The 27682-nt window shown below is 37.5% G+C and overlaps 2 protein-coding genes across 5 annotated transcripts in view; one reads left to right on the top strand and one right to left on the bottom strand.

Moving 5' to 3' along the window:
* The window catches only part of MYO6 (myosin VI), a 142960-nt gene extending 122820 nt beyond the window's left edge, over positions 1-20140 (top strand). For 2 of the 3 annotated variants that reach the window (XM_067702738.1, XM_067702739.1), the window contains exons 28-33: positions 759-919; positions 9939-10042; positions 11502-11633; positions 15077-15103; positions 17565-17783; positions 18311-20140. In XM_067702738.1, the coding sequence (XP_067558839.1) occupies positions 759-919; positions 9939-10042; positions 11502-11633; positions 15077-15103; positions 17565-17783; positions 18311-18510 (843 nt within the window). In that variant the 3' untranslated portion in view covers positions 18511-20140. The remainder of the gene's footprint in view (positions 1-758; positions 920-9938; positions 10043-11501; positions 11634-15076; positions 15104-17564; positions 17784-18310) is intronic. The other variant, XM_067702740.1, reaches the window with a different exon arrangement.
* Positions 20141-24545: 4405 nt separating this feature from the next.
* Positions 24546-27682, bottom strand: part of IMPG1 (interphotoreceptor matrix proteoglycan 1) — a 94162-nt gene continuing 91025 nt past the window's right edge. For both annotated transcript variants that reach the window (XM_067702973.1, XM_067702974.1), the window contains 2 exons: positions 26093-26165; positions 24546-24623 (listed from right to left, as the gene is read on the bottom strand). In XM_067702973.1, coding sequence (XP_067559074.1) covers positions 24546-24623; positions 26093-26165 — 151 coding nt within the window. The remainder of the gene's footprint in view (positions 24624-26092; positions 26166-27682) is intronic.

The raw sequence follows: 27682 nt of genomic DNA, 5'->3' as shown, positions 1-27682 counted from the left end.
CTTGATTTACTAGGTATAAATTGTCATTGTTTTATTCTAGAGACAGAAGGCAGTTTCTCAAGTGGTTATGGGACGGGACTTTGGAGCTAGGGAAGTGAGTTCAAATGCAGCCCCTCACTGACAGAAACTGTGACATTGCACAAGTCACGATGTGGGCCACAGTTTTCTCTCTCTGGAATGGAGATAAATAGTGATTGTGAGCATTAAATGAGTTAACACGTGTTAAGGCATTTAGAACAGTGCCTTGTTCAATAAGTATTAGGTTGTTATTATTCATAGGGGGAAAGTCAGATCAGTATTCAGTTACATTATATAATGTTTTAAAAATGTTATTTTATAACTTTGTAGATACTGATATTAATAGGTTAGGATTAAGATAGTCTCCCTACCCCCATCTTGTAAAAAGTCCATGTCTGAGAATAATTGATTCCCTATTTGAGTGTCTGTCTGTCTCAGCTTTCTGATTCATCCTGAGCACAACCAACACTTTAAATTCCTGACCTCTGCTGTGTAGGTGTTGGTGTTAAGGGATACGATATTTGGGAGACTCATACTCTAGTGATAGAATGGTGCACTCTTGGTTTGGGGAATGAGGTAGCATTAATCATAATACAGAAGAGACTTCTGGTTAAACAGTAGGTATTTCTTAGTAAAAAAAAAAAAAAAAAAAAAGTGTATGGAACGATTTTACGTGGGGAGGGGAATGATCAGGTAAACAAGTGGGGAGGCCCGGGCGCCATGGCCTTCTGTGCTGGCAGGCGGAGGTGGAGGAGCAGCTGGCCCGGCAGCGAGAGGAGGAGTCCCAGCAGCAGGCGGTCCTGGAGCAGGAGCGCCGAGACCGGGAGCTGGCGCTGCGGATCGCGCAGAGCGAGGCGGAGCTCATCAGCGACGAGGCGCAGGTGGACCCGGCGCTGCGCAGGTACCGCGTGCACGGGGCGAGGCGGGGGCGGAGGGGGTGGGGCTTTGCCGCTTGACCTCCCTGCCTGCCTCTTTGCAGCGTTAGGGTAGGCGAGAGTCATCATATTCCTTAGGCCCTGGTATATTTGCCATTTAAAAATGATTTGTATTCAGTTTTACACCACCCAAGTGAATGAAGCTATTGATTTCATCAAACTGTTAAACTATTGAAAGTTAAAGCTGATATTTCAGTTCTTGAGTAGTTTAAGAAAATATCTTAAGTTTTACTCTGAAATTATCAGAGTATTGTATAAAGGGTAGACAAGTAATTTCTAAGTATCTGCTGTTCAACACTGGCATAAAAATCAGTGAATATGGTATAATCCAGTTTAATATTTTTGAGGTTGGAATTCATTACTTTCCTAATGCAAATTTTAAAAATATGTCACATACCCTAACACTATAGAAATTTTACGCGTACACACACGCTCCTCCAGCTTCCCCGTGATTTAGAATAAACAGATTTCCCTTTCCAAGAAGGAAGCTTAATCACATTGAAATATTTTGTCTCTTCACGTTTCTGAATTATCTCTAAATAGTATGGAGTGTGGAGGAACACGGAAGTTCTTATTAAAAGTTGCAGGAAGGTTGTACTATAACAGATGCATTCTCTAAAAATACAGAATGTAGAAACAGTAGTTACTATTATTATTTATTTGTAAAAACAAAGCAAACTAGTTTGTAGGGTTCCTTTATGTTTAGGTATATTGTGTATATATTGAGAGGCACATAGATGGGTGTAACCATGCTTTTCAGAATGTCAGAGCACTGTTTATGACAAAATAATTAAAATACTAGATGTTGCTATTTCCTTGTGAAAGGAAAAAAAAAACTTGGTCCACCACATTGCAAGGTGGTGATTAGGTTTTATTTAGCTGAAAACAAAGATAGGGAAGGGAAAGAGTACGTTAAGTTGCCTTCACACTTTTTCTAGTAAATGATTGTATTGGGGAGCTCTGGAGTCTGAATTGCATGTGAAAGTTATATTTAAATAAACTGAATATGCCTATGTGTTACAATAATTGTTAAGCTCTTTGGTTTGGGTTCTTTATTAACATTTCACTATAATTAAGATATTTTTGCTCGTCTGTGGCTTTTGTAACTGCAGACTTCGTTCAGCTGCTGTTCGGTTCCTTCCACCTGTGTTTGGGTGGCTTGGCGGAGCCTTTGTGGATAACTGACTAGTGGCCTAGGCCAGGCTCCTAATGAACCAAGCAGTGGCCCTGATGTGTGTGAGGAAGTCCTGCACTTGACCGAGCTGACTTTATTATGGTTGAAGCTTGTTAGGGAGAGACTCATTAATGGAGTCATTCTTGGTGTTTATGGCTTAACTCTATGTTTAAGCATTTGAAATATTTAGCTCTATCCAGTGTCATTCCAGGTAATATGAGTAAGATATTGGCTCATATGTGGTCTCCTTCTCATCCTCAGAAAGATGCACTTCTTCCAATGTGAGTGGTCTCAGAGAAAGAGTGGACCATTTAGGCCCTTTAACTTAAGGGAGGAGTTACCTATGATTTAAGTTAAACAGAATTAACTAGGTAATGGGACCACTACCAAATAATTAGGAGATACTCAAGCAGTTATGACTTGAACCGCAGAAGAGTTAGTTTAGTTCTCCTGTGGGACAGCCTTAGGAATGGTGTCCCTCCCTGGACTGTCCCTTCAGGTCCTGTCTGCCAGCTGTCTTCCAGGAAGAGAGCTGACCCTCAGGTCCCCATGAACTCCTTCCCTTCTGAACTGCCAGGTTATTTTTTTTATACACTGTACTAAAAGCATTAGCACTTCATTGTGGATATGATGTTCTCTATAGATTTTCCGTGTTTGATAATTTTATCTTACTCCATGGGCTACATCTAAATGTTTTTGAATGTTTATGTTACCTTTGTTAGCACTGAATTCTTTCTAACACATTTATGAGTAAGAACCTCTCTAAGTAACTCTGTTCTTAATATATGGCATGAAAATGTTCTTGGGTTCTGTGATACATTACAAAACAATTTCAAGTTACTTTTCCAGCTTGGATTCCCATCCAGTAACTTCTAAGTAAGAATTGTTTCCTGCATACGTAATATATTTTAAAATATCTCAATCAATTACACATATGATCCTGATGCACAGTAATGATTTCACACTACCTTAAATTATAAAGTAATATCTAGATTCTATTAAAAACAAACACACAAACCTCACATGAATAGTTTTTTAATCTAGATGTAATATATTCACTCTTTAATTTTCACAGAATGCCTTTATTTTTTTCTAATCATTTGTAATGAAGATTTAAAAACATTAAAATTCTGAGTGTTCTCATACATAGATTAAATAGAGATAATGGAGTTTTTAAAATCAATTTGCAAAGTCACTGAAATACAAATTTGGCACAATCCGGATTTTCACAGTTCAGAATTGGTTATGGTATTGACTAAAATATACGTATTCTTTTCACAGGATTAATGGAGCAGGACCCAGAATGACACCGTATGTCATTTCCCTTTTAAAACTGATTTAATCATATGACCTTTTTTTTTCTTCTTCTTTATTAGGTTGTGTATACTTTTTAGGAGGAACATTTTCCTCATTGAAGTAAATTTTACATGATTATCATCATCATCATTATTATTTTTCCCAGGAAAAATGTTTACTGCTCCTAAGAGTTCGGTGCTCAATCACAGTAGTTTATGATTTGGTTTCTTTCTTTCTGTTTGCTCACTTTGTTTAAACTTTAATACCCATCTTGTTTTATGTGTTTTTAATTATCCCTTACTTATGTCGTTATAAAAGTAGATGTAGAGATATAAATAAGAATAAATAAAATATTTAAAGTATTTGAGTCATGGCAGATAGCTTAGTTTTCCGTATATATAATAGTTCATTCTGCTAATACCTAAAATAGTTCATAATCTAAAGTTATATACGTAATGCTAACATTGGTGCTCGTGTATCTTTTTGTTATGAAAATCTCCCCACAGAGAGAGAATCTAAGTAGCAATAGGGATATACATATAAATTATACTTTATATGCATAAATATATTTTTGCATATATTTTTACATATGTGCTATATGTATATAATTTTGAAATATATTTAAAATCTGAATTTTAATAGCTTTTAGGACTCCAACTGTACCCCTTATAGTGATGGTTCTTAACTCTGTCAGACCCCAGTACCAAATAATAAATGCTTTATGAATGATGCAACCTGCATTAATAATTCTCTCTAAACAGTACATGTAAAAGAGAAATAAAAGGACAGTAATTTATAATTATTTATTTTATTATATTTACTTTAATATGAAAGTGCTTGCTCACAACTACAGGAAAACGTAGTCAGGTACTCAGATGTTTTCACATATACATAGAATCACCATGAGTGCAGCAGCTACAAATGCAAATTGATATAAGACAGTTGTATCAGTCAGTTAAATGCCACGAAATTGTGAACAGTCCTTTGTAAAGTTCTGAACAGAGTTAAACACAGTGTCCTCTCCATTATACAATAGTGGAGAAATTCCTAGAGAAATTCTGTGACTATTAAAACCATGCAAAAAAAGGGTTGTTTTACATGTAGAACTTATGTATAACTATGTGTATATAGTTTACATGTAACTATATGTATATGTGCGTTTCACCGCTATATGTCTGGTGGATATGTTAAAGTCATATGGGGCGTGAGGCAGTTCTTCTTGTGCAGGACATTTGGCATCCCTGACTCCTCACCTCACCCGATGCCAGCAGTGGACTCTCATAGCATCATTGCTCCCACAATGCACCACAAATTTTGAAACCTATCTCTGAGTGGGTGCCGTTGCATCCACTGCTTCATAGTTAACCATTTGAGCTCGAATTAAATAAGCCTAGCAACCAGCTTATGTCTGAGGTGAAACTGTGAGCATTTGCGTATAGGTTGGAAAAATCAGAAGGAAAAAAAACACCTGGATGCAGGAGCCTTTTCTATCCAGTATATATGGTGCAGCTCCTAGAGCAGTGACATGCTCAGGTGGGATGTTGAATCAGTAGAGATTGCCCGTCCAGCGTGGGTGGTGTGAGGGCATCTGCATTATGAAATCTCCATATGATGAGCAGACTATGGAGTAAAGAGCTTTGCAAGGCTGTGCATTCCCTTGAAATCTGCTGTGGGAAAAGAAATGTGAAGTTAGAAAATTCTTATTCGTTTGATTTTATTTGATGATATTTGTGTTTTTTTACTTTGCGTTTGTTGCCCTTGATCATCAGTTTTGAAAGATTACTTTTTCTCTGACTGTGCTTGCTTGGCTAGACCTCTGTCAGCATTGAACCTTAGCCAGTGTTCCTCACAAGGACGGAGAGAATCCTTTGCTCCTTTATAATCAGGGTCGCAGCTCTTGGCCGGCATCCGGAAAACTGAGCCCTGAGGCAAACATAGCCATCTTCTTTTCTTCTGATTTTTGCTGACTTATAAGATTTTGAGGTTACCAGAGTCTGATGAATAGAATGAATGAGAATAGGATTAATTATGAAGGAAGAGCACAAAGGTCAGGAAAATAAAATACTAATGAAGTTGATGAACATGATGACATGAACATTCCACTTCACAGAATTAAGCAAATTTTGAGAAAAGTTAACACTCTTCTGGGTAATAAAAGAAAAGCAAGTTTTTGCCACTGGGAAATGTTTATCCTTGAAAGGTCAGAACACCTCAGATCTTTAACAAGTGTTTGAGGCATTTGAATTTTCTTAGGCATGCTTTGATTCAGAATTTTAGAGCTTTGAGTATATCAGACTCTTATTTAAACTCCGGCACTGTAAAGTAGATCCGTTTGGTTTACCACTATTACACCTTGTCTAATTAATGTTTACTAAGCAACCCCGGTGCAAAAATCCTTGCATAGAATCTGTATCCTGCCAAGTTACCTGTATGCATTTAGAACATGCTGATTACATTCTATCCATAAAAATATCACAGAAGCACGGCTCTCATGAGATTTTATCTAAAAGTTTCTACTGCAAAAATGAAGTGCAAGTAACTTTAACTGGGTTTAAACAAAAATTTTGCTCTGTTGTATGGCTATATATATTGAAAAGTATATTATCGACTTTTACGAAGTAAAATAATAGTGTATGGTTAACAAAGCAACAATCCTGTTGAAAATATAAATTTTAATTATACTTTTAGATCTTTTAAGTAATTTGTATGTTTGTCTTTCATCTAATTATGTTGTATTATCATTTTTCTTATAGGGAACAAATGGCGAAAGAAATGTCAGAAATTTTGAGTAGGTTAGTGCAGTGTAATTTGGGGAAATGAGCGTCACCTCAAAATCATATGTTTTAAATTACTTTTCATTATTTGGACCAGAACCTGTTATATGAGTAGCCTGTCCTTTCCATGTAAATTTTTGGTACAAGAAATGTGACTCTGCCCTCAGGCCACACTAACATAGAAAAAGGTAAAAAAAAAAAACCAGTGTTCCTCTAAATTGGCATTTTTCAGTGGGGATACCATTGGCATTTTGGTTGAGGCTATTCCTTGTTGGTAGTACTGTCGGGCTTACCATGAGCCCCTACCAGTTCAGTCTCAGTAGGGGAGCCCTTCCTGTCCTTGGGCCCACTGCACCTGGTTGCAGGGGACATGAGGAAGGGTGGGGCTCCAGGCAGCCCCTGTCCACCCCAGCACAGAGGCAGAACACCACCGGTGTAGAATTCGAGCCACCAAGGAATGTATCTTCCCAGCAGGATCTGGTCCATTATCAAGTGGATATGAATCAATAACATTTTAACTTTCAACTCTGAAGTTGCAGAGTTAATTGAAAGTGTTAAAATTAATATATTTTTAAAAATCAAAAGTCAGTTTTGCTACTCTGTATTTCACATGATTGTCTTTATCACAAGTCTAAATAATCAGTAAATGAAGGTATACCTTCATTTTACTATTTTAATAACGCCAAAGATTGGTAGGGGGAGCATTTAAATGAATTGCATTTGTGTACTTCTTACGATGCTGAATATGCTTTTTTTAGCAGGTGTATTTTTGTTTGACGTAATATGAATGAAAAGTTAGTAATAGTAAAAACATATTTTAAGCAAAAATAGTTTGAATTCAGTGTGATTTTTAAAAGTATCAAAACACCTTATGTATATCAACATCTCGTATATATTCTGAGAGTCTATAAAACCATATTGTGTAGATTCACTTTCTCTTTCAGGAGGAAAGAAAACAATAACAAAACCCCATACTTTCAGCTGCTCTTCTAGAAAAGACTGGTAGAAGAGCTAGGAAGAAAAAATAATTTTTTTGTTAGTTTACTGAATGGTGGTTTCAGGATGTAGGAAAAAAAGAATATTTGAATAATGTTAAAAGCATAACTTGTTGTTAAGGGTAATAGAGAAACCTTGCTGACACACAGCTGGCTCTTTCTGAGCAAAGCAATTAAGAAAAAGCTCCATGGAGAATGGCCAGTCACACAGCTTATGAAAAGAAGAGGTTTTGCAGTAAACTTGAAACAGATTTTAACCATGAAAACGCAAGAAGGACTAAATGGGCACACATTATTCTTTAGCCAGGCTTGTAAGTGACTAAGAATCATCATGTCTAACAGTTTTTAAGGATGTAGGGTGAAGTACGCTATTTTTATTCTCTAAAAGGAAAGCATAAATAGGCCTTTTAAAGAGGCAAAAGTACCTTATTTGTTTCATTGTTAAGCGTAATGCTGAAGGAATAATTTTCCTTATTTGAGGAGGGAGCGTACATATTTTCAAGCATCACTTTTAAATAACATCCGTCTCATCGAGTGTCTGTGTCTTGATTGTTTGCCAAGATCGCTGTTGTCTTTCAAAATGTAGAATGCTGAGAAAAATACGAGCTCATTTTCAGTATTATACTAGGATCATCCCTCTTTAAGAGGAAGGTTTTCCAGGTGGTAGATCACAAAGGGGAAATGCTTTGCGTGATACCCGAGAAGCAATATTTTAGTTCTTTAATATTTAGTTCTTTTAATATTGTGCCGTCTTCTTTTCATGGCTTGAAATATGATGTATTTAAATTCTTCCTTGGTTACATTGAGCTTAAAAGTTCACTTGCAGCTTATTCTGAGTGTCTGCTATGTGGCAAGTGTAATCCTTTGCTGAAAAATAATGTTCATTTTTACAGAAAAGAAATTTTCCCTGTATTTTTAGAATAATTATTTCAAATTATGTGTATAGAAACAAATCTTAAGTGCTCAGTAGCACTGCTACGAAAAAGCTTATCCCATTTAACTTTTAAATTATTTATTTTATTTTTTATATTTTAAATATATGTATTTTATTTTTTATTCCTTTCCTCTTTTCCCGCTCAGATGTTCCTCCTACACGGGGCAAGATAAAGCACTTGTGCCCTTTGAAATCTCTGTTATCTGTCTCATGACCTGCAGCCTTTTCCTTTAATTTACTCGTCGTCATATTATTACTCACTAAATACGAAGGTGTGGTTTTTATCTGCTTACAGAACTTTTCTAAGTATTTTTTAACACAGAAGCTCAAAGGTCACGGGAGTTTCCAGGCTCCAGCAGCTCTTTTAGGATGTCTCTAAAGACTCGGGCAGAGGCTGGTAGTTTGGCTACTCCCCTGGGGACCTCTAAACATCCAGATGCCCAGGGAGAGTCTGAGCCATTATGAGTGGTGGGGCTTGGCCATCTGCAGGTTCCAGTAGTCTGCAGGTGATTGGCTCATAAACAAACCCTTCATGTGCCTCTAATGATCTTATAGTATGTTGAGGAGTTCTCTTTTGATTTAAAAAAAAATTTCAATTGAAGTATAGTTGATTTACAATATCATGTAAGTTTCAGGTATACAGCACAGCGATTCAGTTATATATACACACACGTACACACACACACACACACACACACACACACACACACATACATACACACGCACATACTTTTTCTCATTCTTTTTCCTTATTACATAATACTGAGTTTAGTTCCTGTGCTGCATAGTAGGTCATTGTTGGTTATCTAGTCTATACATAGTACTGTGTATATGTTAATTCCACCCTCCCAATTTATCCCTCCCCACCCCCCTTCCCCTTTGGTAACCATAAATTTGTTTTCTGTGTCTGTGATCTCTTTCTGTTTTGGAAATAAGTTCATTTGTGTCTTTTTATTTCTTTTAGATTCCACATATAAGCAATATCGTATGATATTTGTCTTTCTCTGTCTGACTTACTTCACTTAGTATGATAATCATTAGGTCCATCCATGTTGCCGCAAATGGCATTATTTCCTTCTTTTTTATGGCTGAGTACTATTCCATTGTATATATGGACCACATCTTCTTTATCCATTCATCTGTTGATGGACACTTAGGTTGCTTCCTTGTCTTGGCTATTGTAAATAGTGCTGCAGTGAACATTGGGGTGCATGTATCCTTTCAAATTATGGTTTTCTCTGAATATATGCCCAGGGGTGGGATTGCAGGATCATATGGTAGCTCTATTTTTAGTTTTTTAAGGAACCTCCATACTGTTCTCCATAGTGGCTGCACCAATGTACATTCCCACCAACAGCGCAAGAGGGTTCCCTTTTCTCCACACCCTCTCCAGCATTTATTATTTGTAGACTTTTTGATGATGACCATTCTGACTTGCGTGAGGTGATACCTCATTGTAGTTTTGATTTTGAGAAATATGTGTAAATGTATTATCTTGATGTTCATATACCCGTGAGTTAGAAGATTTAAACTGAAGCCAGGGGGAAGTCCATGGCACTAGAATATTGGAATCAGAATTTCTGATTGAAAATCTAATATGGCTGTTGAATGATGCACTGGAAAATTCTAATTCACCTGGGCATCCTGTAGTACACCATTCTTAGTCTCGTCTGTCAAAGATACAAAAATTATTATGTGTTTTTCCAGTAATTATTTCCAGTTCTCAAGCTTATGTTCACTTTCTTGCCTGTTTAGTCAACATTTCATTCGTGTTTCTAAGTTTAAATATGCAAAAATGTGTAATAATTACAGAGGCCCTGCTGTACAGGCCACCAAGGCGGCTGCTGGTACCAAGAAACATGATCTTAGTAAATGGAAATATGCAGAACTACGTGATACCATCAATACTTCTTGCGGTAAGTGTATGGGGAGGATGAAAAGTGGGAAGACTCTATCGCTGTCAGGTAATATAAAGTAAATACCTAGATTGGGATGGGAATTTTTTTCATATAAATTAGTTGAAGTCATTCTCTTTGTTACTCTCACCTTGAAATGAAGACCTAGTTTGTTCACAAAGCTAAAAGAAAGACATACTTATTAAGTTAAATTCATTTTGCCCGTCTCTTGCATAGACCAGAGAGGAAAAGCATAGAGGAATTATGGTTTGGGCTATATTAATGACTGACCCTCTTAACGTTATTCATAATAGTTAAATACCTATATATCAGACTATTTTGGTCTATGAATGCAAAGTAAAAAATGGCAATGGAGTCCGTCCCTTTTAAAGCAATTTTTCTTCCAACAGAACAGAGTAAAAGCCTGTATCCAGAGAATCCCACACAGTTGTGTTCACGTATAAATCATAGTGTTTGAATTCAGGACACTGTAACTGGGACTTCAAGTGTCATAATCGTACAGGACACCTCACTATGTTCTTTCCCTCTTCACTGAGTTTATCTGCATAAGTACAAATGTAAAAAATGTGGTACATGTAAATCTAGCTTGTGTTTGAACACAGTGACTTCTTATTCTATTGTCGTGGTCTGTGACCTTGGACAAGTGACTTAACCTTCCTTTTTCAAGTTCTTCATCTATAAAAGACCTATTTAGTCCAGGGTTCTTGCGTGGAGGAAAGATATAACGTAGTAATAATGTTTAAGAAAATGCTCTGTAAGTGTGAAAGATAGTATTACAATGAAGTGCTCGTCTTTATCAATAATGTTTACTTTTGATTTGGTACTGTTAATTTAAAAATGAAATCTTCATTTAAAAATATATATGTTAAAAAGAAACGGAATTGAGTTATTTGTAGTGAGGTGGATGGACCTAGAGTCTGTCATACAGAGTGAAGTAAGTCAGAAAGAGAAAAACAAATACTGTATGCTAACACATATATATGGAACCTTAAAAAAAAAAAAAAAAAAGGTTCTGACGAACCTAGGGGCAGGACAAGAATAAAGATGCAGACGTAGAGAATGGACTTGAGGACACGGGGAGGGGGAAGGGTAAGCTGGGACGAAGTGTGAGAGTAGCATGGACATATATACACTACCAAACGTAAAATAGATAGCTAGTGGGAAGCAGCCACATAGCACAGGGAGATCAGCTCGGTGCTTTGTGACCACTAGAGGGGTGGGATACGGAGGGTGGGAGGGAGGGAGATGCAAGAGGGAAGAGATATGGGGATGTATGTATATGTATAGCTGATTCACTTTGTTATACAGCAGAAACTAACACAACATTGTAAAGCAGTTATACTCCAGTAAAGATGTTAAAAATATATATATTTATGCCACAGGATAATTATGCTAGACAACTAAATTACGATGTTAATTGCTGTTGTTTTTTTTTTAACTCTCTCTGTGTAATTGATAGATATTGAGCTCCTGGCAGCTTGCAGAGAAGAATTTCATAGGAGACTAAAAGTGTATCATGCTTGGAAATCCAAGAACAAGAAGAGAAATACTGAAACAGAGCAACGTGCTCCAAAGTCTGTTACTGATTATGGTAAAAACAAATCTGTACTTTTGAATGTTCCAAAGTATATGTATATAAAAAGTATATGTACATAATTACATGTAACTATACATAAGGCATTTGAGTAAAATTTATACATAAGGCATTTGAGTAAAATTGTCCAATATAAATTTTCTCTTACTTTAGAACTATGGGTCCACTGAATCTAACACAACCATGATGGCTTATCTTTCAAAGTATTATTTCTGTTAGATACATCTTTAAAGTCATATTTGTTTAAAAGTATTGAATTTACTTGTTAAGATAAATTCTGGAGGTAAGAATAATCTTGTCCATATTGAGGAAGTTGTATGATAATGCTGTAAATATGTATTCTTTCCACATACACATATATACACATATGTAAAGATTATGTGTGTAAATGTAAAGATTACTATGAAAAAAAGAATATTTGCTGCAAATATTATAAAACTGTGAAAATATGAGTGAGAAATAATACCTTGGTTTAGACCAGAGTTTTACCTAGACCAGAATTTGCTTTTTTGACTGAGATCCTAAAAATGAATTTTGTTACTTTGTTATACAAAAGACAAAGCTGTATACCTGAAATTGGAAAATAGAGCAGAAGGACATAACCTAGTAAAAGCAAGTACTAGCTTTAACATTAATTAAGAATACCTGTGATATGAGTTGTAATTTCAGTCTTAAAAGCAATAATTGGAATTTCATTTATTCAACTTGCTACTGGCACAATTTGTTAGGTTAATTCTGGCTAATGTCAAGGTGACAGCATATTTAATATCTTTTTTTAGAACGAGGTATACTCCCGACACTTGGTGGTATAGCTTAGCCATGTGTGACCCCAGCTGACTTAGAAAAGGAGCTCACAGTTATATTTTGCCTCCCTTACCGCCTTCCTAGCAAATAAAGCAGTGTTTGATGAAAGTCAATTAAATGGTGAAATTTTAGTGTTTCGAAGATGGTGCAAAGATTAGATTGAGGAAGGGCAGTATCATTAGTAGTACGAGAGATGTGAGTGCTAATGACTGCTCACCTGTGTCGTCACTCAGAATATAACTCTTGCAAGAGCAGTGAGCTTGCCTGCAGCTAAGAAATGGCAGGAGGAAGGCCCTCTCAACACTGATCTTCTGTGACCACCACTCTCTTCTCCAGTTTAAAAATTTGTCTCTGGGAAATGAAGATGACAGGATGATTCCATTATCTGTTCACTGTCTGTACCAAGTTTCTACCACAGTTGCTTTGTTTTGTAAAAATGGCAAAGGGCTATTCTCACTGTTGCGGCCCCTCCCACTGCGGAGCACAGGCTCCGGACGCGCAGGCTCAGCAGCCGTGGCTCACGGGCCCAGCCGCTCTGTGGCATGTGGGATCCTCCCGGACCGGGGCACGAACCCGCGTCCCCTGCATCGGCAGGCGGAATCTCAACCACTGCGCCACCAGGGAAGCCCAGGGCTATTCTTTTTAGCTATAATCTTTAGCTGTAATGTTCTAATCATGACCTTGAACTGATTGGGTTTCATTATGTTCTATTTCAGAATTTATATATCTGCATGATTGCACTTCTTAAAACAAAAAGAGGACTTCCCTGGTGGTGCGGTGGTTGAGAATCCGTCTGCCAATGCAGGGGACACGGGTTTGATCCCTGGTCCGGGAAGTTCCCACATGCCGCGGAGCAACTAAGCCCATGCGCCACAACTACTGAGCCTGCACTCTAGAGCCTGGGAGCCACAACTCCTGAAGCGTGCATGCCTACAGCCTGTGCTCCACAGAGAAGCTACCGCAATGAGAAGCCCTCACGCTGCTACTAGGGAAAGCCCGCACACAGCAACGAAGTCAAAAATAAATTAATTAATTTTAAAAAATGTTGTAATACTTGGCACACACATTTTTTTAAAATTAATTAATTTATTTATTTTTGGCTGTGTCAGGTCTTAGTTGCGACATGTGGGATCTTTCGTTGCAGTGCGTGGGCTTCTCCCTAGTTATGGTGTGCAGGCTTCAGAGCACGTGGGCTCTGTAGTTGCAGCACGCCGGTTTGGCCTTAGTTGCCCTGTGGCATGTAGGATCTTAGTTCCTTCACCAGGGATTGAACCCATGTCCCCTGCATTGGAAGGTGGATTCTTAACCACTGGACCACCAGGGAAGTCCCCGGTACACACATTTTTAATGAATATATAAATATTTCATGTATTATTGTAGCAAACCAAACTTTGGTACCTTACTCATCCAACTTTGCCCCCAAAGGAGCAAATAACATGCGGCTTACCTTACTGGTTCCTATACTGTTTCCATTCATAAAGTACTTTTTGGAAGAACAACAGAGTAGATTAAGAAAATTTCTCAAGGGTCCCATCCAGGTAGATGAACAAAATTAGGAATTGTGTAGGAACACACTCCCGCATGTATGTAGCCTTCAGAGAATTTGAATGTAGGTCATTTTCAGCATAAAATGTAACTTCTGCCCTGAAGAGTACTTTTTTTTCTCTTTATTTTTCTGTCATGTAAAAGTCACTCTGACACAGGAGTACAGTTAACAGGAAAGGTGAAGGGCACCAAGATGCTTAACAGCTCACCTGAGAAAATTCTGTAGGAGGTGGTTTCCTCCTAATGGTGCAGCTGCTTGACCTTTAAAAGGAGCTGCTCTGTAGTTTAAAATTTAGAAGGATTAGAATTCATTAATTTGAGAAAATAAAATGATGACAACTTATGATTAACAAAAATATAACTTGATATTATTGCCTTTAAGAGTAAGACCTTGACAAATTATGGTAAATTCTTAAGAGTTAGGAGTTGGGAGGCTCAGATCCCTCTCCTGTGTGCTATACTGGGTGAGCACACTCTCATCACATTTATCCCGGAAAGAGGCTTTCGGAAATAATTTTTGGGGGCAGTGGCAAATTACCCAGTGAAAGATTTACATTTACTTGCTTAAAGCAGTGACTTTGGAGAGTAGTTTTATTTCATAGCTCCTAAATAAAAATGTTGTGAGTTGAAGATTTAAGACAATGTGAAGAAATTAAAACATGCTGAGTGTATGTAAGTGTGGCAATGCTTCTTCTCTATATAAAAGGTATTTTTTTAAATGAATTTATGAGTTATTCTCTTTTTTTCCCCTACAAAAATTCTAGTAGTGCTTTAAAGGTACTTTCATCTTGATTATTAAGTCACTGTTGTGGATTTTTGTTTGGATATTAACTGTGTTCGAAAATTAAAATTTTGGTCCTCTTTGTATGTCCATCAAGCAGGATGTCCTAAAAACACAATCAAAATAGCTTAAAAAAAATTGGAAAGCAGCATCTACTTGTAGGTAGTTCTGGGAGTATTTGGCTGTGGTTAGGGTATTTATTTGTTAGTCACCACCTCCATTGATGGGAAGGCATTATAAATTAGAAGAATGCTCATTTAACAGTTTTGGCATTTTTATCTTTTCTTCAATATAAAATATTTGTTCACAGATTTTGCACCATTTTTGAACAATTCACGTAAGTCAATGGGTGGTAACTCATGAGCTAACTGGAAGATGGGTTAAAAATACTTTATAAAGTACTAACTTCTTCTAAACATTGTTTTGCTACAATTTTAAGGTGAATTGTAGTACATTAATGTTGGTTTATCTGGACTGAGATACCTCATTTGAGATGGTACTTTCATTTGGATCACTCCAAAATATACATGCAGAAAAAAATTTTAATTAATCTGTTATTTCATCAAATTACTTCCTTTTCAAAAAAACTAGCATTTTAAACTGAGTGTACCCAGTTCTTATTGTAGCAAAACTCTATCTTAATAAGCAGCTGATCTTTTAGAGTAAAGACTAACTTTAGGTGCTGGTTTCAAATACTGTGATGGTGTAAGCATTTCTGTCCGAAGAGATTTGGGTTTCGTATGATAATGTACACAAGCTTAATAGAATGAATACCTCTTAATAGGAAGAGGAGGTCATTCTGTTACTTTTACAGCTTCTTATGATGCACATTTTTTGATCATCTAAAAGCTGAGTCATCTTAGTGTACAGTAAATTTCTTCTAGAATCAGTTCAGCAGTAATGATTTGAATATAATGCCATATTTATTTGCCAACTGGTTGGACATGAATTTTCTTAGTGCTTCCAGTAATTTACAGACTTACAAATTTGAAACTTATTCACACTTTTGAAGATAGCAATTGGATGTGAAAGAAATAGTTGTTTAGAAGATTAGTTTCAAGCTTTTAACGTCTGTATCTTTGTACTTTTCCAGATGAATATTCATTTCCAGGCTTCCCAAATACAATTTCATTTCTCACATTAGTAGAAAAAGCCATCCAAGACTTTCCATTGGGTTTCTGAATTTTACCCAATATATTAAGTTACAGGGGATTGTTATTTTGAAAGAAAAAAAGTAGGTTATACTAATGGGTGGCCATCAGTATCATAGTAAGTTTCTGTCAGCAGGACACTGAGTTCTAATTCACTGCTGAAGATGGAGGGAAGGGTTTTTTTTTTTTTTAATCCTTGTACAAAATGTCTTAGTTTTGAGTTAGTGTATTTTCTGCAGAGTAGGTAGTTTTTAAAACTCGAAATGGAAACACTGAACTGTAAGTTGTTTTGAGGGAACAGGAACGAGAGAATAAATAAGCTCATCTCTGGTAACGCGCTAAAGGTGATACGGCTTTTTAAAGTCACTAACAAAACTGGGTCTCTTTCTTTCATAGGCATATACAGCTTTGCTAACTGCTTTTTGCTTTCTGTTGTTTGCACGAAAATAAATTGAGCTGCTATAAAGCTTTTTGCTATTGGTGCAAACAGTAGAATAAGAGTAATTTCATCCTTTCAGTACTTGGAAAGCCTCACAAAAGCCATGTGACTGTCCTTGACTTGTACATATTATATAATTTTTCATTGACATACTTAGCTTTTCAGTGAGATTCTTAATTGAGCTGCAGTAAATGATTGGTCTGCCTTTAAAGTTGTGAGTATAGAGCATATTAAACAGATTTACCAGAATTATGCTCCTGAAGATGTAAAGTCATTGCCTCAGAGAACTGAATATTTTCAGGAAAAAAAACCAAAACTCAACCGTTTAGTAATGGAAATTGAGCGAGGGAAAAGAGATGATAATGAGCTCAATGCCCAGTGTTAGCAGAAAAGCAAGGATTTCTCTTTTCTATTGGCAAAGGAAACCAAATATTATACACGTTCCACTTATTGCAGTGGATTTTATTCCAAGAGAAGTCTGGTTTCAGAGTAAGTAAATCTCTCTGAGTGAAAGTTCATGCTGACTGTTACAGTTTTGTTGTTGCTGTCACAAAGTTGTCTAAATCTTGTTAGTAAAACATCTGTGTTATCTTGGCCATTTTAAATCCCAGGATCAGTTGGCAGAGGAGAAAACTTGTATGTCTTTCACTCTTTTGAGAATCTGTGATTAAATCGACAAGTATCTGGAATCTTTCAGATTTGTGAAATTACTTTTTATTGGTTTCATCATAAATAGTCCTGCAAAAGTTGTCCTGCAGCCTTCATTTGAACTCTTTGGAGGAAAAAATACAAATCTAGGAAATGCTACTAGTTTGCTTTCTCGCTGAGTGAGTTTTGTGTGCAGACGCAGTCGTTTGTGGGAATCTGCTAGGGGCTGGTGGTTGTTATTGCTGCTGCAGCTGATGGGGTGTGTGTGTGTGTGTGTGTGTGTGTGTATGCACGCGCCTGTGTGTGTGTGCCTGTGTGTGTGTGTGTGTGTGTGTGTTTACAATGCCCAGGAACATCTTCGGGGGAAGAAACTTATAAGAAATCACCCTTTGAATTGCATTCATCTGTAGGCAGTTCCAATTTACATTTTGTTTTAAATTCACTGTTAGGAGGAATCCCTCTTTTTGCTTTTGTAAACATTCGTGGTGCATTTTAGGATTAAAGGCTGCTCTCCTTATCCCTCGGGCTGCTGGCGTGACTCTGCTTGTTCTCTGTGACAGCTCAGCAGAACCCGGCAGCTCAGCTCCCTGCCAGGCAGCAGGGGATCGAGATGAACCGACAACAGCGCTTCTTCCGCATCCCGTTCATCCGCCCTGCGGACCAGTACAAAGACCCGCAGAATAAGAAGAAAGGCTGGTGGTACGCGCACTTTGATGGACCGTGGATTGCCCGGCAGATGGAGCTTCATCCTGACAAGCCACCCATCCTCCTGGTGGCTGGTGTGTACGATTCACATGAAAAAAAATTTATAAAGCAGAAAAGGATTGAGTACCCTCTGAGTGAAATGGTGTGATGTACAGTGTAATAATTCATTACATTTCAGGGTTGAGGCATGGAGCTTTGCAGTTAAGTCACATCAGTTGAGGATAACTTCTTTACAGTATGGAATTGCTTGGATTAATTATGTCCTTGCAGAGCACATAGAAACTTGTCTGTGTCCTAGGAAGCTTTTCATTGGTGTCTGATTATATCATTTGCTTTGTAATGGTTACTTAAGGAAATGTAGCATTTTTATTAACCCTGGTAACTTGTTTTTTCAACTGCATCCTCAGTACATTTTGAAATGGAACTTGGTGGAGGGCACATTTGTTTCTGGTGAATTTATGAAGCAGATTTCAATCTTAGAGGAAGGAAATGGTTTTAAAAGTCCTCAAATCTATGAGAATTGGTAGACATTTCAGGAATAAAGTTTACAATAAATGGTTCTGAAAGGATATAGTAATTCTCTGACGTCTCATCTGTGCAGGTAAGGATGACATGGAGATGTGTGAGCTGAATCTTGAAGAGACAGGCCTGACTCGAAAGCGTGGTGCTGAGATTTTGCCAAGACAGTTCGAAGAAATTTGGGAACGCTGTGGAGGCATCCAGTATCTTCAGAAAGCGATTGAGAGCAGACAGGCCAGGCCCACCTATGCCACGGCCATGCTGCAGAATCTGTTAAAGTAGAAATTGCACTAGCCTTGCAGCTGGGAGCCCTTGCCATGGCACTAGGTAGGGAGTGTGTCCCAGAGATTTAACCATTCCAAGATCAAGTTAGAATTACTTATACAAAGTGAACAGATTTTATTAATCATGGCTTTTTGTTCATTTAAGGTTAATTATGGTAGTGAATTTGGGACCTAAAATTTATTTTCCTGTATCCAGCTGTAACTGTTAGACCTCTCATTATTGTAATACTTGTTACACTTGGACAGACTCTGGACATTTCTCCTTCTTTGCCAACAGACTACCTTAAATCCATCTTAATTGTTCTTTAGGAAGAGTTTTTGAAAAATGCAGAATTCTTGCTTTTTAAGGATGGCACAGTACCATGTAACTGGAATAAAGAAAACTTAGCTTCAATTTTCATACAAAAATTAAGGCACTTAAAATGATCAAGGCACTGATATTTTGATCTGAAAGCTGTGTACTTTCTCTACTAACTTTTTCAGAAATTCATGGAAATTTCCATCAAAGGTGGAAATTTTTATTTTTTCCCCCCTCTTTTGCAGTGTCTTAGTTTGAGTAAAGCAGTTTACCTGAAGTTCTAGAATTCTGGAGAGAGCCTCGATGTATTTGATGCAATCTGTGATAAAGAAGGTACATAGTGTCCTGCACAGATCAGTTTTGCTTTTCTATCACACTGTGTTGCTGTAAGAATATGTTCTTACGTTCCATGGACAAATAAAGGAAATTCAGATCGTCTAAATGCTTGGAAGTTTTGAGATAACCTTGTTTCATTTAGAAAAGGAAGTAGGTTTTAGGTGGCAGTTTGGCTTAACTGGACTGAATTCAAATATTCTTTCAGTTTCATCTCAGTTGTGATTTTGTGTCAGAATCTTGTCCAAGTTGTTTCATGTGATTTAAACTAGTGTTCTGCTTCAAAACACCTTTGTTTTTTAAAGAAATTCCTATTGTCTTTTTTGGCCTTCGAGATTTTGGTAATTGTAGAGCTCTTTTATAAGCCTTGTAATGCAAAAACCCTGCACTGGGGAATTGCTTGTTTCATGTAACTGATAATTAAAAAAAAAGTTTTGTGTGCTGTTTAGTTTTGATCAAATGTCAGCAGTTTCAAGCCTAATATTTATGACTTTCATATTAGGAATTTGGAAACAAACATACATCAAGGAGTTATGTTGACATAATCCTAAGGAGTCTTGTTTGTATTTTAGAATAAAATTAGAAAATAAAATTACTCTCTGTACTTTTTTTCCCTTGATTTAAAGACCCTAACCTTTGAAATGAATTTCCAGTGATTTTTTTTTTTTTTTTTTTCCTAGAAAGAGTACCTCAGTTAGGAAAGTATTTCCCAGCTGATTGGATTAGTGCTTGTGAGCTGGACACTGTTTTCAGAATTGCTTCTCTCATTATATGTTTTAGTATAGAGATATTTATTTATTATGATACTGTGCAAACGATCGTCTTCTGTTAAGGAAAGTAAATGGTCCTGTCTATACTGTTGAGAATGTGAATGTGATTATCTTTTTAAGGCTGTATTACTGCATAGACTCACCCACCCTTGGGTCATTTGGTCCCTGTGATTTGGTGACAGAAGGTCTGGTTACTGAAAATAAATGTCCTGTTCTCCCTCTTCTTATCACTCGCCTTTAACTGGTGTTTTTATTTGTACGGGATAGTGAATGATAAGCTTTTTTCTTAACTGGTAACAAGTAGAGTCCTGGAAGAAAATTTAGTAACCAAATAGATTTTTAATGACTTGTGCCCTTAGCGCTGTTTCCAGAAACAGTTTTACGTGTGTCCTAGATACATGCAGGTACTTGATGGAAAACTAATCACACAGGTTAAATTATCATAATGAGAGAACTTAAAGTTTTGAAGAATTTGTGAGAACTATATCACAGCAAGGCATTGTTACAGGTCTTTAATTTTTTACTTTAATAGCTGATAAAATTATAGTCGTTCTTAAGCCATTTTGTTGCTAATTATGTCACACAGCTGTCCTAGAACATGTCCTAGAGCATATCTGTTTTAAGTAGTCTCCTGAGTTAATTGTGGCTCCAGGAGACTTGCCCTAATTCGGTTAGACTTACAGTCACCTATATACCACAGCTCTGCACACACAGAAGCCCCTTTGCTGGAGAAGCTTAGGACCTCCATCATCCTTTAAGGGAAACAGCAGAGAGAGTGTTGCGAAACATGTAGATGCCCCTTCTTTACAGTGTTCACAGTCAAACCCAGAAACACTAGGTTGAAAACGGTATGAATCAAACGTCCATTTATATTTTAATTGAGATGTAAAATTAGAAGTTAAAACGAGCACACTGTACATTAAGAACTAATTCTTCTCAATGCTTGTCTCACTCAATACCAGTTCCTCCCTTAGTGTATATGCTTTGCAAAGGTAGATGTACATAAAATATTAAAACTGCGAAAACAAAATGTGTTCACATTCAATGATGGTGTAATTCCTAATCTCATTAACACACTTGAGGTACGTATTGTGAGCTACGGGTAGGCACTGAGAGAAAATTTCTCTAATACACACGTATGTTAAGAGAACAGTGGGTTTTCTTAGTTGTAAGTTGGGTAGACGGCACCTTCTTAAAGGATTATGTGAGGAGGAACTAAATAGTACACTTAGGAGCACAAGCCCACACAAAAGACATTCTACTGTAACTCACATTCTGCTTCCTATAGTGACTTTCTGTAGGTCATTCTTTCCAGTAACATGGTGAACCCTTTTGTTTTGCAAACAACAAAACAAAAGATCATATCAGATCACAAAAGAAAAGATCATCTTAAGTGGAACACAGGTGGTATTTGTGGAAACTTAGAGAGTAGAAACTCACAGGCACAAGGAATAATGAGGATTTTGTAGTTTTATTAATTGGATTTTTAAAAAGATTATTTTCACTCACAGGTTATTACAGTGGTTCTCAGGGGATCCAAACAGGTAGATCTTTGGTTTCTTCACCTAAACTACCTTAAGAGTACCTGAATCAGTAGAATAAATATTGTTGAATGAATCAGTGAATTAACTACAGTGTTAGTGGTAGACCTAACTCCTTTTACAGAAGAGGTAAACAGAGATCCAGAGAGCTCAGGTAATGTAATTCTAGGCCATGAAAGAGATAGAAATGCCTTTGCTCCACTCATGTGCAGCACAAAGAATCAAAACAAGCAGACTTCTTTGAGTAGCCCCTGGGGGTTTATGAAGGGTTGCTCTCCTGTCACTCTCCACCTTCCGATGTCATGGCCTTTGTTTAGCATTGCCAGCAGTAACAATTACTGAGCATTTTTATTTCTTCCAGAATATAAACTAATAAGGGAGGGGAGGACAGAGAATATCTAAAAATTAGAATAAGGACAGGTAAGGGGGAAGGTTGTAACAATAAGGAAAGAGAAGAGTGAATGGAAGAGAAAGAAAAGGGGTGCACCCCTGAAGACGCTACACCCCAGGCTGAAAACAGTGCGGCGTTTTAGGTGACCAAGCGCTCCTAGATCTTTGCTAAGTTGTAGAATGAATTGTATGTAACGTAAGAGCAAAACCCATGGACCTACTAAACTTGGACCAAGATAGGCCCGGTGTATCGATTCTTAGCATACAGAAATGACACCGCCACGCTGGAGAAGGCCAGTAGACCTTCTGTGCGTGGGCCCTGCGGAGCGATGAAGTGGTGATACTTGATGAGGTCGAGCCTACCCATGCCGGGACCAGATCTTTGAGTACAGTGAAGTTCAGGTCAAATCAATGTATTCTTCCTTCCCCACGACTAACCTAATACGTGAAGTAAGTTTGGTTGTCATATACTTTTCAAAAAGTTTTTCAAGAGATAATCAGGGAAAAATGCACACCGAAAAGAAAATCTTTAATCCTAATTTGTACCTGTGCAGACTCTTACCTTCAAACCCCAAATAGGTTTATGAGTTGGCCATTTTCTTTTCACTTTTGAAAATTCATCGAATTGCATCTGTTACTGAATTTTTCCTCATTCCCTAAAAATGTGTATCTGATACTTTCCTAAAATACTGATGTACTGGAAATACAAATAATAAATGCTTCTATGTAGAACTTGCTTCCTGTGCTTTTAATACAGTTACAGGGTGTTATAAACAGAAAAGTTGTAAATGTTACACTTGTTGTCTCCTGTTTCCAATGGAATAAATTGGAGACGCTGGAATCCTGAAGTTCGTCCAGTCACCAGACCTGGAAACGCTGTGCCTGGTGGCGGAGGAACAGGCAAGGAACCTGGGTGATTGAAGCATCCTTGAGCTTTGACCCCAAATTCCTACAGGTTTTCCATCCAGGGAGAAAGCAGGAGCCGCTTTGCCTAGATGAGAGAAAATCCAAATCGTGGCTGCCTTTCCTCAGGCCCTTACCAGTTTGTTTGTGAGGTGACAAAGGATGTAAAAACTGGGGACCCAAAGAAGAGTCCTTGTACCTAGGACTTCAAACACCGCTGGTGTATATAGGCTACTTCGTGTGGAACCTACCCTGATCCAGATGGGTCTTCTGGGTGCAGGCAGATGCAGGCCATCTTAACCTCAACAGCTCTTCTCTGGTTGGTTGGAAAAGACCAATCCAAAGAGTGGGTGATCCGAAGAGTGAGAGACACTTGCTTCCAAAGGGGACCTTCCCCACAGAAGATGAAGTGTTTGCCTCCTTCTCTTTCCTCCTCAAAAGCTACATTCTCTGCAGCAGTTAGAGCACAACTGAAATGTAGGTGACAGAGGGCACATTCTGGGGAGGTGATAGCTTTAGATTTTCATTTTCTCTCCATGGAATTTTTCTCATATGCTACTGGCTGGCCTGTCATGCCTCTAACAAGAGTGTTTTCCTCTGGGGAGTCCCAAGGATACGGAAGTGAGCAGGTACACCTCTTGCCACCATTCTTGCTTTGTGGCACTTTATCACCATACACAAAGTCCTTATATCATAGCTCTTCACTCTGGGGACAGTTGGGCTGGGAATAGGGATGAAAGTTATGCATTTGGGAGGCCAACATAAGTGATTTTTTCATTTAAAATCATCATAATTCTAGTAAACACATTACAAATCTATAGATACAGTGCTTATCATATTGAAATTAAGGTATATTTGATAGTCGAGCATTTGAAAGAGATATGGAGGAATTTGTTTTTCATTAAATAGCACATTAAAAACTGGATGAACTGGAATACCTTGATGCCAGTCTGCCTGTGTACACACCACAGTGGGTGTCAAGGAGTATTCAATGAAGGTATCACATTGGAAGAAAACATAGTTCATCCGTGGTGGGAAACAGGAATTGGTTATGTCACAAAGTACAACCTCACTTTTTTCCCCCCAATATAGTATCTTTCTTTAAAATAGCTTTATGCAGTAACAAGAAAAGTAAGATTTTCTATGGTATGTATATCCCAGTTCTTTTCTTTAAAGGAGCAACTTAGAAATTATTGGCAACAAAATTATCCACCATGTAAGCAGGAATTTTGTATAAAACTAGTGGGCCTAAGAACTGAAGGGGCATGTGAGTTACAGACACTGAAGTGTGGAGCGTCTATAAACTCACCACAATTTACATACTATATGCATTCATCCTGCACCTCCCTGCATACGTAATCATCTTTTATGTACATTCTAACATATGAAGAGCTTTATTTCCCAGTATATCCCACCCCCCTGCCCCCAAATAATAATTTGCACTTGTTGTAAATGACCTGTGAACAATATTTTAAGGGCAGCTGGACACAAAGCTCGTTTGCTATCACCTTGATTATCACTGAGGAATAACCAAACTACATTTTACTGGTGGTGGTTTTGATTTTGATAATAAGCTGCTTTTTTTCCAGAATTTATTGGTCTTCAAGTACATGACTCTTCTGTACTTGAAATGTGATGTGTCCTGGGTCTCAGTGTTGACTACATGCCTGCATATCGATGACCAGTGGATATGCCTGCCTATGTTTTCAGAATTTTGACAGAGTGGATATAATTTTCCTTGAGAAACAAGCCATCTCTCTTGCGATAGATTAAATGATAATTTGTACATTTTCAGTTTTTAATTTCCTTCCCAATCTTGATGGTTAAATTCTTCATATCCTACAGTCAGTAATTCAGAATTTCTTTTCCTGGTTACCTGGAAGAGAAATAGTTTTAAGAGATTAAAAAATGTCACCCAAGGTCAAACCAATGGTTCATTCCAATATTACCTCTGCTGGTAGATGAGATAATATGCTTGCCATTTAGGATACATTCTTTGAAAGGTGGGAAAGATTCCTAACTTTACAACCTACTAAGAATTCTTAAACCTACTATTCTTCTTAAATCTTCTCAGACTGAATCAATCTCTTGAAGCAGGGATGGCAAATAATTTGTGAATCAAAGTCAACATGTTCCCTTCCAACCATAGCAGACATCATTACTCTAAGCTGCTTCCTCATTTGAAATGTGGTTCCTAATTCTACCTGGTACTTCCAGATTCAGTTGGTGTATACTTCATCCTGGGCATTTTATTAATATCAGATCCTGTGTCCTATTGTCATTTTATGGCCCAAGTCTGAACCTTTTCTGTCTTCTCAATTTTCTTTGTATCAGGAAGTCAAAATGGCACACATTATTCCTTGTGTGCACTTGGACACATGAACTTATGATTAGCGTTTGGTGTAATGGCCTCAGTATCCTTCTGGAGTGTATGTTGACCGTAATGACTAGTTTCAACTGCAAACTTTGCCATGATTGTTTCCATCTAGCACTATATAGAGAGACCGACCTCAGGTAGAGTGGACACTGGCTGATTACCACCCAATTTTACCATCCAAGACTAGTTATAATTTTTGAAACTAGGTAATTTTAGGCTAAAAGTTATCGAAGGTATTTTTCCAAAAGTTATTTAAAAAGCTCTACGTAGGCTATATTTAACCTGCTTATTGGATAAGTTATTTCCCTTTGTAAAATAAAATTTAGTCAAAAAAGTTGATTGAATGGACGAATATTTTGAAAGAGACATCTAGGACACTGGAAGGAACACTTATCTGAGGATGAACTTTTAGGAATCTTTGAGGTTACTCGTTGTTCACAAATCATGTTTCTTCATATTTTTCCTTTAGCTGATTATTTGAAATAAAAATACTTTATAAGAATATATACATACATAATATACATATACATGTATATATATAATATATATACCTGTATATAGATAATTACATATACATATATTTTATATATATATATATGTCTATATATATAATTACCCAGTTCCAGGAATATAAATCATTATGAGAAATTCAGTGTTGTTGAAATGCATTTGATAAATTGCATGTATATTTTTAAAGAAGAGGTTAGGAATATTATAAAATACTTGGATTTTTTCTGTTATTTTATTGTTTTGTCTACACATTTCAGTTAATGCCAGCCCCTGTCTCTATACTTTTTGTACCAGGAAATGCCTTTTTCCCTCTGAAAATACTAAATAAAAAAGCTTGGCAAATAAAGGAAAACTGCTTTTTCTTATCTCTATTTAAGAGTCAGGCCCAGAAATGTTTTTAATTTCCTTCAAAATTTATATTCAGTAATTAAAACCAACATATAAAAATGGGATTTTACCTTGTTATTTTGCTGATTTTGGAACTTTTTAACACTAGTTTCATACACTTGGTTTCTAGATTGATCTGGTGACCTGCAAAAGAAAGCAAACACAAGATATCCTGTTTCCTGGGCTTATCAACATTAAGCGCAACTATGGCTTTCTACTATTTTAGTTCTAAAATTATTAGGACAAATGAAAATAGCGTATTTTTGCAGGTGCCTCCATTAGAGTTGGAGGAGATATGCTTTGTGCACCAGCCCACCTCTGCCCCGAGTTTTGCCTTCCAGTTGGCTTTACTGTTTCATAGGCAGTGGTCTCAGAAGGAATGGACAAAGCTCACGGGAAAGATGAGTGATAACTTTATCTTGCAAGAAGTGGAGTTATTTTTAAAGTCAAATTCTGAGTTATGGTTACTGGAAAACAACTCTGCAATAATATTTTGTTCATACAGTTTTAAAAAAACTTTTTTAAAAGTTTATTTTAAAATTTGATGTATACAATTCCAGACTTTTCTATGTACATATAATTTCTGACGATACTGTATAAACATTTTGCACCTTGCTTTTTCACACTTTACATTATAAAATGGGTGTAATATTTGTGAGATATTTTATGATATATGTTCCCTTATCAGTAAACTCAGTAAACTCTTTTTTCTCTCAACATTCTGTCCATTATAATATCAAGGAAAGGGGGAAGGAGCGTATTATTGTAGGAAGGAGGGAAACCCTGTCCGGCCCTAGTGCTTGATAGGAAGAAGGCAGAAGAGTGAGGAGAGACGCGTGGTTTGAAGAGGTTGAGTAACAAGTTCCTTGTTCCTCCTACCACCAGCTAAGGTAGCGTTTTGGGTTCCTACTTGCCCTGGTTGGGCAAATTGGAGGCTCCAAGAATACCAGGGGCCGGGACTTCCCTGGTGGCGCAGTGGTTAAAAATCCACCTGCCAATGCAGGGGACACGGTTCAATTCCTGGTCCGAGAAGATCCCACATGCCGAGGAGCAGCTAAGCCGCTGAGCCACAACTACTGAGCCCACGTGCCTAGAGCCCGCGCTCCGCAACAAGAGAAGCCACCGCAACGAGAAACCCGCGCACCGCAACGGAGAGTAGCCCCCCGCTTGCCACAACTAGAGAAAGCCCGCGCAGCAACGAGGGAAGACCCAATGCAGCCAAAAAAACAAAAAACAAAAAACCTGGAGTCAGGACTAAGAGATCACAGGTGAGGGGACCATGGAAATGGAAACCTTTCAAAGGATCTTGTAAGACAAAGAGGGCCAACCCCGCTCTGCCATACAACCAGATACCACCTAGGAGACGAGAGGGGAATGGGAGAGGACCTTTGAGCCTAAATATACCAAGGGAATTGAGTTGCCTAAAGTGATTGCTTGCACTATTAATCACATGGAGTTCTTAAAAACTGGACTGGATTATATTAAACTCCAAGCTCTCCCTCTCTTATCTCCCCCTCCCCTACTATCCAGTGGAGAAAGGGCTCAAAAAGGGAAATAGGAATCGATTCTAGAGGCAAAAAAAATGGACCTCCCGCTACCCTGCCCCATCTGAGGTGTACAATGAGAGCAAACTTGTGATCTTGCTGTAGTTAAAACAAGTA

This window comes from Pseudorca crassidens, chromosome 13 (assembly GCF_039906515.1).
Source record: "Pseudorca crassidens isolate mPseCra1 chromosome 13, mPseCra1.hap1, whole genome shotgun sequence".
NCBI classification, from domain to species: Eukaryota; Metazoa; Chordata; class Mammalia; order Artiodactyla; family Delphinidae; genus Pseudorca; species Pseudorca crassidens.
The sequence above is the reverse complement of the archived record's forward strand: the minus strand, read 5'-3'. Positions and strand labels throughout refer to the sequence as shown.